At 40.8% G+C, this 19,793-nt stretch overlaps 1 protein-coding gene across 3 annotated transcripts in view; it reads right to left on the bottom strand.

Annotated features, from left to right (window-relative positions):
- Positions 1–19,793, bottom strand: part of C1QTNF7 (C1q and TNF related 7) — a 55,005-nt gene that overhangs the window by 17,034 nt on the left and 18,178 nt on the right. Inside the window, exon 1 of one of the 3 annotated variants that reach the window (XM_063309631.1) lies at positions 8,087–8,314. The exons of the other annotated variants lie outside the window; for them this stretch is intronic. Coding sequence (XP_063165701.1) covers positions 8,087–8,195 — 109 coding nt within the window. The 5' untranslated portion in view covers positions 8,196–8,314. Of the gene's footprint in view, positions 1–8,086; positions 8,315–19,793 lie in introns of those variants that run through there. 3 annotated transcript variants of the gene reach the window in all.

Raw genomic sequence — 19,793 nt, 5'->3', positions numbered from 1 at the left:
TTGGTGGGAATATGGTGGAGGAGGAGGGGCTGAAGAAGCAGTGGGTTAAAAGTGTGGTTAGGCAGTTGGTGGGGCTTTCTCTTGGCAGACCAAGTGGTTGTCTGGAGGGGCTCACTGTTTCCTCATTTCCTAACCAGCATTAACCAGTATTAGTAGCTGAACTATAGTTTCAATGGGCTTCTGGTTCTGATGTTGGGTGATCAGAACGAGATTTACCTCATCCTGCTGCTGCTGCATTCCTGTCATCACTTACAAGGCTGGGAGATGATTCTTGTCATCCAGTTTGTCAAAGAAGACGTAACTTAACATCAAGGAAGAGGCTAATTTACTGATCAAGAATGCTCCCCAAGCACAAATAACAGCCCAGCTGTACCAGCTCCTTATCTGGGAGTGCTCAGCAGCCTCCTAGATAATTTTTTGATCCACTTTCAGGAGGTTTGCTCTTTCTGGTTTTCCTGTCTCTCTGTCTGTCAAACTGAAGTTTTTGGCTTGCAACAGATAAATTGCAAGTTGTTTTTCCATATATATCTCCTTAGATATATGACTGTTTGAGCTGGAGATAGACAGACAGACAGACAGATGATAGACAGATAGATAGATAAAGTTATACGACCGAAGTAATGCATTATATTATTGGGTCAGAGGTACTTATACAGCATTAAAAAAAAACAATACCGACAAAATCGGATAAGGAACTTAAACTTGGAAAATACGCAGCAATGGCAAATTAAGAGCATATATTCACCACAGACGTTTAACCAAATTCAAGCAAGGATGGTTCCCATATATACAGTACTGTACCTCATGCAGCAAGGCAAATATAAACACAATATCGTTTCTAAGGGGGTCTAAGTACCGCAAATCGGTCGAGGAATAAGGAAGAGGAAAGTTTGAAACCGGACACCCGTCTACTTTTTCAAGCAGCTTCTTTTACTTTTTTGTACTTTTTTTCCTTCTGCTTTGTTTTCCTTTTTTCCCTTTTCTAATATTTATAAACAACAGTAAATAACAATACAGTGGAGGCCTTAGTATTTATTAAGCTTAAGATAGAAACCTGTGTTATATTACAAAATAATGTGATGCAGTTGCAATTGTCTGCCAATGCTACACTCAGCTGTGAATGTACCATTTAAGCGACCGTATGTCCCATAACATTTCAGAAACCCTGCTTAATTTTGATATAATCTTTAAAGGTTTAAATTATCTAAACCACCATAGTATTAACAATCGCTAGGGTATTTTTTTATGAGCAACCTTTCTGTCCCTCTAATTATCTCTAAGTCAGGACTGTTGCTTCTCTGCTCCCCTTATTAATGAGAAAACAGTGGTCTGGAACAAGACTGCGTGGAGGGAGAAGGCTGGGGTGGCCCTCTTCAGTGGGGTGGAAGCGCTCCAGAGCAAGAACTCATTGTACAGTAAGTTCACTTGAGTATTCAGCTTCATAACCAGGAGCCCTGGGAAATTACGGCTCCTTGGATTCCAGCATTGAAGGCCATTTAGGCCATCCAGTTCAACCCTTCGCTCAGTCTAGGAACCGAAATGGAAGAATCTCAGACAGGGGCCTCGCCATCTCTGCAACAGCAGAACAGAGTGAAATTTTTACTTCCTGATCACATGGAGACTTCAACACATATACCAATAGAATTGCCCACTTCAGTGTCCTTTAGACTGTCTCCTTTGACCTGCGAAGGAAAGGCTGGGAACTGAGCTCACAGGCACTTAACCCCATGTCCAGCTGCCTCTGTTCAGACTGCACCTGCAAGCCTGCAGGTATTCCATGAAGAAGCATGAAAATCCCTGTAAACTTCATGCAGTTGCCTTTCTCTAACCCCCCATCCATTGTGGAGGCAGCTTAATATTGTCTTGAGCTGTTCCAGTTTTCCATCTTATCTCAGCCTGATTTGTATACATAAGCTATCCCACTTCCTCAAAAATATGGATCGTATCATGTTCAAAAGTTCCTATTGGCCACTTCAGGCTGTTGCAGACACATCCCTTCTCTTCCTGCCTCTGGACAGCTATTTTTGTTTGGGCTGCCAGAAAAAGGGCTTCCACAGAGACTCTGAAATGTAACGCACAGCCCTAGACCCGTGTCCAAAAATAGACTAACTGCAGGTCACAAGCAGGGTGGAAGAGCATTGAGTAAAGCGTGGGGGACGCCTCCAGTATTCCTTGCAACCCTCTGCCCTGCCTGAAATCTCTCCCAAAGAGCACTAGATACATGGTCAAAGATAGCCAGGGTGACAGGTCACAGGCATGGAGCATGTCCAACCTCTCACACAGCCAATTTTTAAAAATGGTTTAGACTACTTGTGTGTGATGGGAAAAAATGAAGCTTTAATTGTGGGTTTTAGTGGTTTGCTTTGAAAGAAACAATATTAATATGGTTTAATTACCAGTAAAAGATTATATCTCAAATTGTATTTATATCTGTACTGGAGAAATCGGAAACCATCTTTCGTTTCTTCACTTTTATAGTCTTTTCTTTAGCTATCTTTCCTTGCTTTCCTATACTTTTTATATTGTATTTTATATTATTTTATACTGTATTTTAACTATATATGTTGAAATTGAATGAAGTTCTTATTAATTTAAAAAAATGGTTTAACCCTACACTCCTTCACATTAAGGAGAGAACTTGGTGGCTGTTTTTCCCACTCGCACTTGTGGGGAAGGAAAATGAAGTTTGGAGATTCAACCAGTTCCTTTCCTTAACTTAAGCCTGCATTAAAGCTGGCCTTGCTATTAGGGTAGCACAGGGCTTGACAATCAGAGCACCACGATTTAAACTGGTGTGCCTTTCTGCCAACTGACAGCCTGGCACATTCATGTGGCCGTGGGGAAGAGTCCACATATCTGTATGGCCATGAGCTGGAATAAGGCAACTTTCACAGGAGTTTTCTGATCCTGGGAGAAGTCAGGCAGATAATAAGCCATCCAAGAATAGATTGCTATTGTTTTACAAATGTTTTCTCCAGAGACGGTTGGAGAACAGTCTGTATCTCAGGATATATTAGAACAGGCATGTCACAGAGTTACCCTTCCATGGATCTGGCTGCCCTCAAATTTGGCAGGAACTTTCTGCTGAAAGCTGCTGCCACAGAGGAGACTGAAAGGTGTATGTGTGGCGCTACTGTCTGCCCTAAATAGCTTCTTTTGGAAATTCCTTTGAAAAACAGCTGTTCTTCTGCATAAAAGGGCTGTGATTCCTTTTGTTGTTTTTTCCTATGAAAAGGGGAAAATGTACTTGGAAATCCAAGTAGGCAACGCCTATTGGATCACCATGGCCTACATGTTAGTTAGTTCCCTCAAAGAAGTCCTGAAAGTTAGTACAACCAAGCACACCTTTGCAGAAGCCATGTTGGTTCTCTTTCAGCAAAGCTTGTTCTTCATTATGTTTCAAGATTTTTCTCTTACTTTCAGTATTTTACCTCAAATAGACATTAGGCTAACTGGCACATAATGTCCTGTAGCCTTCCTCAAGCCCTTTTTAAAAATCGGAAATGACTTTTGAAGCCTGGGAAAACAGTTGCAAAAAGAGCAGTGGTTTTTAAAAATTGTCCAGTGGAGTAAGCTGCCATTTTCCTTCAATGAGTATTGCTTCTCACAGGAGGGTGATTCCGACTTTGCAGAAAGATTTAAGGAGACAGGAAGATGGAAAGAAATTCTGAGGGAAGTTGCTGGAAGAAGATGTTTGGAGAAAAACAATGTATGTGTAAGTAAAGCATACAAGGAAGAGAGACCAGGACCTGTCAGCTAATTCAGAATTTCGAAGGAACACCACCCCAAAATGACTGCCACAGTGGGCATGGCTTCCCACTGTGCTATTGCCCGGAAAGCAGGGTGGCAGGGTGAAAATAGGAGAGATTTAAATGCCAGGCAAAAATGGAGCTTCCAAACATAAATCCATTCTCTTGAACACTCCGTGCTCTGCTACAACAGAGCCCGCTTGGTGAGGCTGAAGAACAAGGAACTGAACTGAATGCAAGACAGATGTAGGGTGGAGCCCAACAACACAGAACGGTCCTTGGAACCCATAATTCCCTCTCAAATTGATGTCCCAAGCTCTCTTTCATCATCCCTCCCTCCTTCCCTCCCTCTATCCAAGATCCACACACTCTTGCTAGTGCCACAAAAGGAAGGAAGCATGTACTACACACACACACAGACACACATACAAACATCTCTCTAAACGTATGTCTGCCCACCATCTTTCCATTCTGCAGCCTCAAACCAATCTTCTACACTTTCTTCTAGCAGCCTACCAGGCTGTCTCTAGCTCTCTGCTGAGTTCACTACTGCCATCCCCAAGCATCCCCAGTGTGACCTGTCCATCTTTCTTTTCTTTTGCAGAGCAGTGATGAAGGCCCACTGAGCAGGAACTGGCCTCCTCTGGCCCTTAAGATTCTATGATAATCGTGCCTATAAGTTCGTATGTGGCTTCAGTGAGCTTGGGGAAATGGAAAGGTCAGGAGTTCTCCTGGCCACCCAGAAATTTAATTAAAGCCATAGATAGGGCAATTTATATGCAGAGTAGATGGTATTCCCAGGCATCTCAGTACTAAGCCGCAGGTCAGAGCAAAGGATCATGATTCTTAGGAGAGAAAGGTCTGGTGCTACAGTACTTGCTCTCCTTCAGTCCATCATCTAGACACTTTGCCAGGCATTCATCTAAACACATCTCCTATGTATTCACCTGGCCAGTCCATTTAACAGCACACACAACATAGATAAAAACCAGGTAGAGCTTCAACTGCACTGTCATGGCTGCTCTCTTGACTTCCTTGACCATATCTGCAGACCGCCCCACCTCCTGCCATTTAAGCATTAGCCCAGTCTCTAGAGCTCTGGACTTAATCCTCACCCTTCATACTTCTCTATTTTTGAAGGCACAAGTCTGTTGCTCATTAGTCCTTTATGTAAGCAATGGAATTTAAACTAATGCACTGCAAAATGACACAAAACTTGGCAATATACACCTGAAAATGATATTTCTCCATTCTTTAGGGATTTACTGAAGAACAGCTCCTTTCTTTACTTTTTTATGTCTGGCAGTTGAATTTCACCTGGTACTTCAATGAGTCAATTGTCTTACTAGGGAGTCTGTTCAAAATTATTTTTAAAAATCCTCAGACAAATGCTTTTGTCCGATACAAACTGGGATGAATTCTTGTCTTTCATCTCTGCACCACACTGCACCACACTGTCTCTCTGATGTAGCTTTCAGTCTGTCTGCAAAATCCCACTGTTTCTGCTCGCCTCACCAGATCTAGCAGGGAGGGCGTGCTGCAGGTCCCTTCCGTCAGGCCATGTTATCTTCTTAGACCCAGGAGTTGTTCTTTCTCTACGGCAGTGCCTGTCCTGTGGAACACCCTCCCTCCAGAAATCAAGATAGCCCCCGCCCTTTGTAAGGCATGGAACATCTGGCCATTCCCCCAGGAGCTCAGCCAGAGGTTAGGTGAACTCTTCTGCTTAACATTTCTTTTTTATTGATTGGGATAATAGTTTTCACCTCAGATGTGGTTTCGATTGTAATGTGCACTTTAACCTTGTATGCCGCCAAGAGTCACTGCTGTGAGATGGGCGACCATAAACATTGTTTCAATAAATCTGTTAAGCGGGCCACAAGATCCTGCCACTGACTAAGTCCAGTTATAGACTGTTTGGTTTAGAACCTCATAATTTTTCTCCCAGTATAGTTAGGGAACAAATTTCAGATTACCCTCGAATTATATAGCTCTGACTAGTATTCTTCAGGATAGCTTTCATAACTAGGGTCAACTGACATTGAAGCACGTTGTCCAACCGAAAAACATGCATGAAGCGGGAGGAAAAAACTGGCCATCACAAATACACAGGATGACACATGTGGTTTGTTAGCTTTGTAGCCAGGAAATGACATCATACTCCAGTCAGAGGAAGTCTTGGTTGGAGGGAGGAAATCTGTACAAAACTACCCAGCACATTCCTTTACACAGAAAATGTATGTGCTGGAGGATTAGGAAGAAATGAAACTGGAGGATTAGGAAGAAATGAAAAGAAACTAGCATCTGCAGACCAAAGGACATCTGTCTGATCAAAGAGATAAGGAAACAACCCAAGAGCCTTTTTCTGTAGAATGTACATCTGTGATGGATCAATGAAACCTATTAGAAATAATAATCAGCTTCTCTTCCTTCTCCTTCTTCTTCTTGTTCCCCCCCACCTTCTAGAAGTGCCTAACCCAAACATTAAAGTACAGATTTTGCCTACTTAAATAGAATAGAATATGGCAGTGTTGAAGGTCAAAGGTTTTTAAGTTCATTCTTTTAGAAATCCGTACCTAGCGAAAGATCTGCATTGTTATCTTCCACAAATGGAGAAAAGGGGAATCAGCCTGAATGAGGCAGACTGTACAGTATAAGAACATTAGGCCCCATGAGAAGAGGCCAGCAGAAATCAATTCTTCTAGTGTCTAAAAGGAAGCCTATGCACCTTCTGCAAGATATATCTGAATAAACCTGCAAATTATCCCAATATTAACATTTGGTCATTGTAAAAAAGCCATATTGTAAGCTGCCTAGGGTACTATTGGGAGCTGCCATAGAAATGACTGTAGAGATTTTTTATTATTATTATTAGAAAAGAGATTGAAAACAATGACCCTTATACAAACTATACAGTTTTGGTCACCCATTTCAAAAGGAAAAGATGCAATAAAATGCAATTAAGAATACCAAAATAAATGCTGGCCAGTTGAAATGTTGGTTAAAGGGTAATGCATAAATATTATTCATGAATGGTTACATAAGGCAGGGTATAAACCTAAGAAACAAAAATAAATAGTTTAACGATGATGCAGTGGTACTGAATAGCTTAGCACCCAAGGAAAATCCATAATTTCATGTTCCCAGGATGCTGCACATCTACATATTCTTCCATTCTTCTATTTATAATCCAAGGATTAACTCCCTGATGAAAAATCAAGCCACTGACTAGTATCGGCTCCAAATCAAGTGTCTACGGCGGAGTGCAGCTCTAAGCAGAGTCAGCCAAGAGTAACTCTTTGACACTTAGTAAAAGCTTGCTTCCTGCATACGTAAGCAAGAGGATTCTGAGGGCAACTGAGTGGAAAATAGAAGGAAAAATAAGGAATGCCCAAGGGCTGTTGAAAGAGCCATCACAACTCAAAACATGAGATTCTGGATTCCTCTCCTGGTGCCTCTACATCTGAAATAACATCATGGGGCTGAGTTTCTCATGTTGGTTTAACTTCACATACTCAATACATTCTATGTGGATTAGATCCTAGATGTCTAGCTTAATTAAGTTATTGAAAAAATGGGCTGTCAGAAACAAGGGAAAAAACCCTGTTATCTAATAAATACGGTAACTCAACAGGGCAAATATGTCACACATGTTGAAAAGCTTTTTCAGAGTTGGAGGAGATCTCTAACCCAGGAATGATCCACAGGTTCCCCCAATACTCTTTACACAACTATTCAATTGATCGTTGCATCCTTTTTGAGAATCATTGGATTTCCCCAATTCAGTCTCAATACAGTTGAATAAAAAAAATAACAGAAACAGCTGTTTGTATTGCGGAAGCAATATTGCTATCAAATTGCCCTCTCTACGGTTAAAAATGTTTTATTTGTTTTAAACCTAAAGCTATTGGAAAGAAAGAAAGAAAGAAAGAAAGAAAGAAAGAAAGAAAGAAAGAAAGAAAGAAAGAAAAAGAAAGAAAGAAAGAAAGAAAGTCTGATATATGCCATACTAATTTGCAGTTTGCTGTCAGCATCACCATCTGCAAAGAAATGGTACATCTGGGGAAAACAAACTATCATATTTTTTTTCTTGCAAGGTGAAATGAGGAGTGAAGAATTCTGCATTGTAGAGAAACGTCTGGCTAAAGAAACGGGCTAGCAAATCACTAAATTTACACGGAGAACAGTCTGCTATTTACCATGCCCACACATTCTCCAAGCAAGAAAGCAAATGAACCTGGGAATATATCAACAGCCGCCATTGGAATGTGAAAGTTTTCAGGGTGTGGAAGAATAAAGAAAAATTGATTCAAATAAATAAAACTTCTTTTTTTACTTACACAGCTTGAAAGAGTTCTGAACAGCTGGAGCCTCTGGATTATAATGTCTGCAGATGTTGTGTTTGGTTGAGCCTCCCCCCTCCCCACCCTCAAACTTTGGCACCAACATTTCTGTAATGCTTGAACTTGATAAGTAATTTCCTGGTTCCCCTCTCTGAAATTCTCACATACTTGATCGCTGGTCCACCCTAACAGCAGAAGAATGCAGACCAGATTATGCACCAAGCATTTCTCAGTGAGGAACACAACCGCTCTGCTGCTTTGGTCTAGGGAGAGATTCTCTCAGCTACACTGCCCACTCCCAAAACATTTTACACCTTGGCTCAGCGCTGAACGAACAGTTCAGCAATAACACAAGAGCAAGCCATTGCAGCATAACATTGTGGCATGTACCGTGTGCACTGTAGACCCAAGAGAGACACGATTCTATCCCAGAGGAAGAGGGGGTGTCCCTAATTGGGAATGTAGAGCATTTGGGAACCATCCAACTAACCTAGTCTGGAATTCAACTGAACAAAGTGGGTGAATTATGAAGACAAGGAGAGATCACATTGAACCTAATCCTGGGCAAGAGCTACAAAGGGGTCCTCTGGTCTTCAAAAATGCAGTTGCTTCTCATTTTTAATGTTTATGTATATTGTGAAAAAAAATAACGCTTTTAAAAATGCAATTGCCTCTCAATAGAGATTTGAATATAGTGAAGCATAACATCTGCTTTGTCTGTAAGGTGAGCATGAAAGGCCTTAGGGTTTTGGTGACCAGCAGCACCACAACTGAAAGTTCATTTTTTACACCCCAGGATTCTACTTGCAGGCATGCACAGGTCTGAATCAATGTTCCTGCACATTAAAGTTAAAAATAAATGAATGCTTTCCTAGTCAACATTCCCTCTAATCACTACCAACCCAGAAGTTCAGGGGTTAGATTCCTCCTCTGCATAATTACCAAGCTGCCTGCTTTCTGTTCGATTTTACCAACCAGTCTTATTATGCTACTCAGTTTCCATCACTCTTCATCAGTTTTACACTTACAGATTTGCCCAGCCTGATTTTCTCTATTTTTATAAGTAAAGCAAAGGATCTTCAGCAAAGGATCGTTACCTTGTCGTGGTGCTGGAGCTTGAGCACCTCAATGATGCCATGAGCTCAACCGTGAAGGGCCACCCAAGACAGGAAGGTCATGACAGAGAGGTCAGACTAAATGCGATCCCTGGGGAAGGTAATGGCAACCCACCCCAGTATTCTTGCCGTGAAAACTAAATGGATCAGTACAACCAGAGATATGTCGGTATACCATCGGAAGATGAGACCCTCAGGTCGGAAGATGGTCAAAATGCTACTGGGGAGGAACAGAGGATGAGTTCAACTAGCCCCAGACATGATGACGCAGCTAGCTCAAAGCCGAAAGGACGGCTAGCGGCCAACGGTGCTGGTGATGAACAGCAAATCCGATGTTCTAAGGATCAACACACCATTGGAACCTGGAATGTAAGATCTATGAGCCAGGGCAAATTGGATGTGGTTCTTGGTGAGATGTCAAGATTAAAGATAGACATTCTGGGCGTCAGTGAACTGAAACAGACTGGAATGGGCCACTTCACATCAAATGACCACCAGATCTACTACTGTGGACAAGAGGACCACAGAAGAAATGGAGTAGCCTTCATAATTAATAGTAAAGTGGCTAAAGCAGTGCTTGGATACAATCCAAAAAACGATAGAATGATCTCAATTCGAATTCAGGGTAACAGTGATCCAAATATACGCCCCAACCACAGATGCTGAAGAAGCTGAAGTAGAGCAGTTCTGTGAGGATCTGCAGCACCTACTGGACAACACGCCTAAAAGAGATGTAATTTTCATCACGGGAGACTGGAATGCTAAGGTGGGCAGTCAAATGACACCTGGAATTACAGGTAAGCATGGCTTTGGGAGAACAAAACGAAGCAGGACATAGGCTGATAGAATTTTGCCAAGACAACTCACTCTGCATAACAAACACTCTCTTCCAGCAACTTAAGAGACGGCTTTATACATGGACTTCACCAGATGGACAACACCGAAATCAGATTGACTATATCCTTTGCAGCCAAAGGTGGCGGACATCTATACAGTTGCTAAAAACAAGTCCTGGAGCTGACTGTAGTTCAGATCATGAACTTCTTGTTGCACAATTTAGGATCAGACTAAAGAGATTAGGGAAGACCCACAGATCAGTTAGATATGAGCTCACTAATATTCCTAAGGAATATGCAGTGGAGGTGAAGAATAGATTTAAGCAACTAGATTTAGTAGATAGGATCCCAGAAGAACTATGGACAGAAACTCACAACATTGTTCAGGAGGCGGCAACAAAATACAGCCCAAAGAAAGAGAAAACCAAGAAGGCAAAATGACTCTCTGCTGAGACACTAGAAGTAGCCCAAGAAAGAAGGAAAGCAAAAGGCAACAGTGATAGGGGGAGATATGCCGAGTTAAATGCAAAATTCCAGAGGTTAGCCAGAAGAGATAAGGAATTATTTTTAAACAAGCAATGCGCGGAAGTGGAAGAAGACAATAGAATAGGAAGGACAAGAGACTTCTTCCAGAAAATTAGAAACATCGGAGGTAAATTCCAGGCAAAAATGGGTATGATCAAAAACAAAGATGGCAAGGACCTAACAGAAGAAGAAGAGATCAAGAAAAGGTGGCAAGAATATACAGAAGACCTGTCTAGGAAGGATAACAATATCAGGAATAGCTTTGATGGTGTGGTCAGTGAGCTAGAGCCAGCCATCCTGAAGAGTGAGGTTGAGTGGGCCTTAAGAAGCATTGCTAATAACAAGGCAGCAGGAGACGACGGCATCCCAGCTGAACTGTTCAAAATCTTGCAAGATGATGCTGTCAAGGTGATGCATGCTATATGCCAGCAAATTTGGAAAACACAAGAATGGCCATCAGACTGGAAAAAATCAACTTATATCCCCATACCAAAAAAGGGGAACACTAAAGAATGTTCAAACTATCGAACAGTGGCACTCATTTCACATGCCAGTAAGGTAATGCTCAAGATCCTGCAAGGTAGACTTCAGCAGTTCATGGAGCGAGAATTGCCAGATGCACAAGCTGGGTTTACAAAAGGCAGAGGAACTAGGGACCAAATTGCCAATATCCGCTGGATAATGGAAAAAGCCAGGGAGTTTCAGAAAAACATCTATTTCTGTTTTATTGACTATTCTAAAGCCTTTGACTGTGTGGACCATAACAAATTGTGGCAAGTTCTTAGTGGTATGGGGATACCAAGTCATCTTGTATACCTCCTGAAGAATCTGTATAATGACCAAGTAGCAACAGTAAGAACAGACCACGGAACAACAGACTGATTTAAGATTCGGAAAGGAGTACGGCAGGGTTGTATACTCTCACCCTACCTATTCAACTTGTACGCAGAACACATCATGCAACATGCTGGGCTTGAGGAATTCAAGGCTGGAGTTAAAATCGCTGGAAGAAACATTAACAATCTCAGATATGCAGATGATACCACTTTGATGGCTGAAAGAGAAGAGGAACTGAGGAGCCTTATGATGAAGGTGAAAGAAGAAAGTGCAAAAGCTGGCTTGCAGCTAAACCTCAAAAAAACCAAGATTATGGCAACCAGCTTGACTGATAACTGGCAAATAGAGGGAGAAAATGTAAAAGCAGTGAAAGACTTTGTATTTCTAGGTGCGAAGATTACTGCAGATGCTGACTGCAGTCAGGAAATCAGAAGACGCTTTATCCTTGGGAGAAGAGCAATGACAAATCTCGATAAAATAGTTAAGAGCAGAGACATCACGCTGACAACAAAGGTCCGCATAGTTAAAGCAATGGTGTTCCCCGTAGTAACATATGGCTGCGAGAGCTGGACCATAAGGAAGGCTGAGAGAAGGAAGATCGATGCTTTGGAACTGTGGTGTTGGAGGAAAATTCTGAGGGTGCCTTGGACTGCAAGAAGATCAAACCAGTCCATCCTCCAGGAAATAAAGCCAGACTTGAGGGAATGATATTAAAGGCAAAACTGAAATACGTTGGCCACATAATGAGAAGACAGGACACCCTGGAGAAGATGCTGATGCTAGGGAGAGTGGAGGGCAAAAGGAAGAGGGGCCGGCCAAGGGCAAGGTGGATGGTTGATATTCCAGAGGTGACGGACCCGTCCCTGGGGGAGCTGGGGGTGTTGACGACCGACAGGAAGCTCTGGCGTGGGCTGGTCCATGAAGTCACGAAGAGTCGGAAGCGACTAAACGAATAAACAACAACGGCATGCAATTTTCCCAACCAGCAGCCCAAAGCAGAAACTGATAGGAAAGCAAGTCATGGTACTTAGCTGCGTACAGAAACTCCAATTTCCTAAAAGAATAACCATAAAAGCAACGAGTGAACATACTGCACACATTTATCTGCAGCTGTGTATTTTTCTATGCAATTTATGTGAACCTGCACCCTGAAGCTTTTTCTATGTGACTATCTTCACTTGGAAGTTCCCAAAGTATATGTACAGTATATGTAAATATTTGCTGGATATCAACAATTAATCCCATTTTGAGTAGTCAAGTGAGAATCATGCTGGATTGTTCCCCTTGATCCCATCTGCCCACATTTTCCTTTTTTGGGGGTTTGTGAATCAAAACCTCATTGCAGATACCCTAGAAGACACAACTCTTGTATGACCCTTTGTGAAAAAGCTTTATTATACCCCCACAGGAGGTTCTCTGTCCTCATCTGAGATAGTGAATTTCCATGATCCCTAGCAAAATCACCGTACGATTTTTCTTTGATTTGATCAAACATGATTCATTCTTTGACGTAGAAAAATACACCACAAAATACAAAAATCCCATTTATGACTTAAATTGATTTTCAAGAAAATGTCTTCAAATACAGATTTTAAAAGGTTGGGGAGAAGTATTCCCTTTTGAGAAACTGCAGAATTTCAGTAGCTGCAAATTCTGCTGAAAAGGTTTTGCAAAGCCGGGAAATTAGAAGTGAAGCCTCATGTACTTTCATATATTCACTATAGTGGGGTTGTGTAATATCACAGATTCTCCTTGCTTATAATTTTTTCTCCATACATTCACTCTCTCTCTCTCTCTCTCTCTTATCTATCTCTATCTATCACCTATCTCTGTCTGTCTGTCATCTATCATCTATCTATCATCTACCTATATCTCTAGACAGGGAAGGTGAAGTGATTTCTCTATTGCTCTCTGTTGCAATGACAAACAGTTCTGCATAACCACCTTTCAGATATTTGAGGACTTTTATTTTATACTTCTTCCCTCAGCTACATGGGCCCAGCGGTTTCAATAGTTTTTTGCAGTACGGATTTCCAGATCTTTCACCACCTGGTTGCTTTTCTCTGGAGACCTTCCAGTTTGCCAAAGTGCTTAAAATGTGGTGTCTGAAAGTTCTCAGTTCCTACAATACTAAGGACAAGGCACTCCCATTATCTACCAGGCTAGTGATAAGGTTGATCTGGTATGACTCAAAAATCTCTGTAGTCTCCTAGTAATCAAGGCATTATCTTCAAGAGTGGATTTAGTGGAAAATGACATATTTGACTGAAAACTTTTAAATGAAGACTATAAATTATTTTATTAAGCTGTCCCTCACAGTATTGTTATACTTTGGAAATATCTTAAAATGTGGGAGTCAACTCTTCCTTTGAATTTCATTCTGGCTTTTTATATGCTTTTATTGAGAACATTATATCACAGTCAGAATCTCAAACTGTGATTTATTTGTAACTGGTTAGTTTTGAGTTGGGCAAGGATATATTTAAAAAAAATAAATCCGTACATGCCAAATCCCCTTCTCAATTCCATGAATCTTCTTTTAATGGCATCTACTATTGAAAATGAGGCTTTATCTTGCAGGAAAAGTATGGTGGGATTTCTACTCTTGCATGGCCAGTGACAACCATGGGGGGAAGGGTAAAAAAAACAAAGGGGCAGCTACAACCATGTGTTTGAAGTCCTACCCCTTTTTATGTGTGGCATGTTTGTGACAAACATAAAAAGGAGCATGTTGCAGCCACAATATTGACTTTTTTGACCCTTCCTGCATATACCTCTATGGTGGGATATGCCTCTCACCTCTCCTGGGTGAGTAGTTTGCTAAAGGTAATGAAAGGATCATGATTTTGCAGCCAAATATGAAAGGTCAGTTCTTTCAAAACTTTTATTGTTTGTTTATTCGTTCAGTTGCTTCCGACTCTTTGTGACTTCATGGATCAGCCTGCGCCAGAGCTTCCTGTCAGTTGTTGCCACCCCCAGCTCCCCCAAGGTCGAGTCCATCACCTCTAGAATATCATCCATCCATCTTGCCCTTGGTCGGCCCCTCTTCCTTTTGCCCTCCACTCTCCCTAGCATCAGCATCTTCTCCAGGGTGTCCTGTCTTCTCATTATGTGGCCAAAGTACTTCAGTTTTGCCTTTAATAGTGAGCAGTCTGGCTTTATTTCCTGGAGGATGGACTGGTTGGATCTTCTTGCAGTCCAAGGCACTCTCAGAATTTTCCTCCAACACCACAGTTCAAAAGCATCGATCTTCCTTCTCTCCGCCTTCCTTATGGTCCAGCTCTCGCAGCCATATGTTACTACTGGGAACACCATTGCTTTAACTATGTGGACCTTTGTTGTCAGTGTGATGTCTCTGCTCTTAACTATTTTATCAAGATTTGTCATTGCTCTCCTCCCAAGGATTAAACGTCTTCTGATTTCCTGGCTGCAATCAGCATCTGCAGTAATCTTTGCACCTAGAAATACAAAGTCTGTCAGCACCTGATCATTTGAGCATTCACACAATCACAGTCAGGAGGCTTGGATTCCTTTAACTGTTTTAATGAAGCATAATTAATGGTACAGAAGGCAAGCTGTGAATGGAGAGTTCCCGCTCAAACCTAACTTAAAACTACATTCCCTTAGTTAGTCCCCTTTCCCATGAAACTATGTCACCCCCCCTCCCATCCAGATGGTATTCCTGGCATATCTCAACCCCGTGTCCTTGATGCCCTCCATAGCCATAATAAACCACTTCACACTCCAACTTCACACCCCCTACCACCTGGCGACACAGAGTCCATTCCTTGGAGAAGGAAATGATGGTAGATGCTCCGATAAGGGGTTTTGTAAAACCTTTGATCAAGGGAATCTGACACTCTACATTTTCTCCCTCTATTTGCCAGTTATCAATCAAGCTGGTTGCCATAATCTTGGTGTTTTTGAGGTTTAGCTGCAAGCCAGCTTTTGCACTTTCTTCTTTCACCTTCATCATAAGGCTCCTCAGTTCCTCTTCACTTTCAACCATCAAAGTGGTATCATCTGCATATCTGAGATTGTTAATGTTTCTTCCAGGGATTTTAACTCCAGCCTTGGATTCCTCAAGCCCAGCACGTCGCATGATGTGTTCTGCGTACAAGTTGAATAGGTAGGGTGAGAGTATACAACCCTGCCATACTCCTTTCCCAATCTTAAACCAGTCTGTTCTTCTTACCGTTAAAAGCACAACTTTATAGTAAAGTTGTCTCAGCTTGAATCAAACAGATTTTCCTTTGCTTATGTGATTCAAAGAAAAATGCCATATGAGTTCTTTCATTCCTTTGTGAAAACTCCTTTTACAACTTTGCTGCCTTACAAATACCTAATATATTTTAAACCAAGGATCTGGTTGGCATGGCTGGGCTCAGGAGGGTAGGCTAATATGATTAGCTGCAAAAATTCACATTCAAAACCAGTTGCATTCTGGAACCTCAGACTGCTTCACCCCAATCCTCTTCTGGCCTGAAGAGGTTGTGTAGACATTTGGAACCAGACCATTATTCATGTCTTCATTTTCTAGGATGCACAGTCCTCAAGTTTCAATATAATGCAAAACATGGATAAAATATCAATAACATGGAAGGGAATGACTATCGCAAAGAGTCAAGAGATTGGAAAGCTTGTTGTAAGGACTCAGGAGAGTTCTCTTTCGGGCTGCCTGTCAAGTTGTTTAGAAGGCGGGTGTTTCTAAAATCAGCGTGGTGTGGTCTGCAGATGAGTTATGGTAAAAAAGGTCACACGTTCTACTGCGTTAGTTGATAATGCTCTTCTGACTTTAAGCAGATTTTTGAATACAGGCCTACAAAAGTGAGAAGAGGAATAGTACTAATGATGGATCCTTTCTTAGTTTGTTCAATTTGTATCCTGCCTTTTCTCCAGAGCTCAAAGAAGCATACATAGCGTCCCCAGGTCCAGATTTCCACCCACCAACTCTGTGAAGGAGATGGGGCTGAAAGAGGAGGATGGCCCAAAGTCACCCAGTAAATTCTTCTAGCTGAAGATGAATGTGAACCTGGGTCTCTCGGGTCCTGCTCTAATACATTAAGCACTAAATCTTGCTGGCCCTTAGTCTGATCTGGAAGGTTATATAAAGCTTCCTGAAACTTTCTGTATTTTCACCCTCTTATTCTTTCTGATTTTTAAAATTATTCGTGAAGGATAATAAACAACTACAATAACAACAAAATACACACATGATTGAGCAAAAAAACCAAACATAGATTATAGCACTTAAACTCACGTAAATGACATTAAAATATCTAAGGATGGGGTTGAGTATTGTTCAGTGTGCACTGTGACCAAAGAGTCTAAAAAATTTGTGCTTCCCTAATTAATATATGAGAGCCAGTTTGGTGTCGTGGTTAAGGCACCGGGCAAGAAACCAGGAGACCGGGAGTTCTAGTCCTGCCGTAGGCACGAAGCCGGCTGGGTGACCTTGGGCCAGTCCCTCTCTCTCAGCCCTAGGAAGGAGGCAATGGCAAACCACTTCTGAAAAACCTTGCCAAGAAAACTGCAGGGACTGGTCCAGGCAGTCTCCGAGAATCAGACACGACTGAATGGATTAGAAAAAAATTAATATACAAGCCAGAAGATACTTATCTTTCTAGATGCATAGTTTACAACATTTGCAGTGCAGCTGTCCAAATAAGATCCTTACAAAGACATAAATAAAAGGAAAAACATACAAAAATGTAGAATGGAAAACTGATAATATGTGACTTGTAGGTCAATATATGCATCTGTACAGGAATATTAGAAGGAAAACTAAAAAACACACACTACAAATTTCTGTGTGAAAATTAAGTTTGCTATTGGGCAGTCAATGCCTCTCTTTTCATACATGCAATAAACTAAGAACAAAAATGAAAAAAAGCAATGTAGGAACAAGAAGATGAACAAAACAAACTTGCTGTGATCAGTCAGGTAGAAAATGAGAAGATATTTTCTAAATCAAGAAGTCAAGCGCAGACATGTATTTTTCCAGCAATCACCAGGAATTTCCTTAAGAATAAAGAAAATAGTTCATCTGCAGTCTACTGGTTTTGGGTCTGTGGAATGCTAACTATTTAAGTGGGGAAGATAGGTGCAGCCAAGCGTTATGGGCTTGAAAAATTGGCATACTAACCTAGCTGATATTAATCACGAACTTCAGCAACATCCTAGATCAGAGGCTTTAGTTCTACCTGGTTTTCATGCATTTGTTTTCATGCATCTGTACAATCTAAATTTCTGAGAACCAGACTCCAGGCTCCCTGCTCTGCTGCTAATGCACTTCTCTACCTAGAACATGTTTGAATCTCAGCCAAGGCTCAGTTATGACTCTGCTGGTTGAAGTATTGGCTTAAATAAATCTGGGGAGATGAATCTCAAGCCCAGCTAGTCCTGCCAGATACCAGTCTTCTTGGAAGAAACAAGGCCCACTCCCAGATCGGTATCCACGCTAGGCTTGGATGAAGCCTGGAGGGCGCTGAAGCAGAGAATTTTAGATCCTGATTTACAAGAGAGAGAACCAACACTTCTCATTGTTGCTACAAAGGGAATTGCCTTTTACAATTCCCTGATACCCTTTATTAGTCCCATCTCACAGGGGAGCCTTCACAGTGGCACGTTTGAGTGCTCTCCCCTCAGTGGTACCGTGGAGCAGATACACTGGTGGTCCTCACCACGAGTGTTCGTGAATCTGCTGAGACTTTGAAATTGAGACAGTGGTTCAAGTGCTTCTGAAATGACTATTGTCACTCTTGGAGGGCAGAGCTAATCGCCCCTCTAGTTACAAATATTCAGACTCCAATTCTACACTATATGCTAAACAACCACAGAAGGAAAACTAATAGTAGTATAGTAATATAACTTTATTGATTAGTCAGTTGACCATATCAAAAAGTTGGGCATCAGCCACAATAAAATATAGTACCATAAAACAGATAAAATGCAATAAGATAAGATAAAATATACTAAGGTGAGATAAAATGCAATAAAATACAGTAAGGTGAAAAAGAGATAAAAGAGTAAGGTAAGAGTATAAAATATGTACAAGCTGGGCCACCATCACAGAAGAGGCAAACTTTCTTCCATTTTCATTGAAAGGGCAGAAGAAAAAAAGGAATAAGCCAATAGTTTTGAATTGCTTTTATATAAGATACAAATTTGAAAGCAAAAGTACTAATTCTTATGCTATCATCTTAATTTTTTTCATAATAAATGTTTGCTTCCAGGCATGATGATTATTAAAGAGTTCTGACTGGGCACTGCATTTTAGGAAGGCCATTGTTGAACTGAAGAAAATAAGAGATCTGGAAAGAAATATTGGAGGATATTTTAGACTGTGGATGTAACTTCAATATCCCAGTCAATTTCACCCCTGGTCTTGTCAATTTCATCCAACAGCCCAATCAATTTCATTTGGGTTAGTCAATTTCATCTCTGGCCTGGTCAATTTTACTACATCTGGTCAACTTCTTTTTTAGGCTACTCAATTTCCACATCACATCACATCACTTCACCCACATCACATCACATCACATCAATTTTATATAAACTGTAATTAATTTATATAAACTGTAATTAATTGAAAATTAAAATATATTAAAGATTAATACCAGCCCATTTTTCCTTCTAGGAAGAAGCTAGTTAGAGAGACCAAAATATGTTGCATATTCATAGAAGTTACGCTGCCTCCACATAACATAACATAAAAATAATGTTAAAAAAATTAACAGAGATTTAAATTTAAATAAATGTATATAAAAATAATAACATGCAATTAAGATTATTAACATAATTAATAACATAAGGATAAATAAAATCAAACCTACTGAGGACACAATTTATCCTCCTGTCCAAGACTCATTCACAATGTGGTTCATAATCCATGGTTAGCTGAACTCAGTTAACGTAATTTTCCAGCTCCATGTGACTGATCCCACCATTTTTGCTAGGCTAAAAATGGATTCCCATCTGCTCAACAACTTTAGGATGCTTTCAGGAAAACCTTACTGCTTACTAAATTATTAATTTATTTATTTTCATGATTGAAAGGCTGAAAGGACTTTACTGATCCCAACATCAACCGCATCCCCATTCCTTGAGTTCTGATAAAGGCCAGAACTGCCACAAAATGTTTTCAGTGCAGATCCTTCCTTTTAAGGGTATCTTGGCAGACTTTATTTAAACAAGGGTGGGTTTTTTTTTCTTCCTAACTAGCCTTAATTTCTAAAAATTCAAAGCATGTTTCAGAAAAACCACAGAGGTCAATTGAAAACAAAAGATATAAATATCCACAAAGAAGAGACTGGCTATATTTTTACTTTTTACTCTTTTGCCTCAACAGAAGAAACTGCTAATCATGGAAACGAATCTGACTTCATGGTT

The sequence above is a fragment of the Candoia aspera genome, chromosome 8, assembly GCF_035149785.1.
Source record: "Candoia aspera isolate rCanAsp1 chromosome 8, rCanAsp1.hap2, whole genome shotgun sequence".
NCBI lineage: Eukaryota > Metazoa > Chordata > Lepidosauria > Squamata > Boidae > Candoia > Candoia aspera.
Note: the sequence above shows the minus strand (reverse complement) of the source record. Positions and strands in the feature narration are given on the sequence as shown.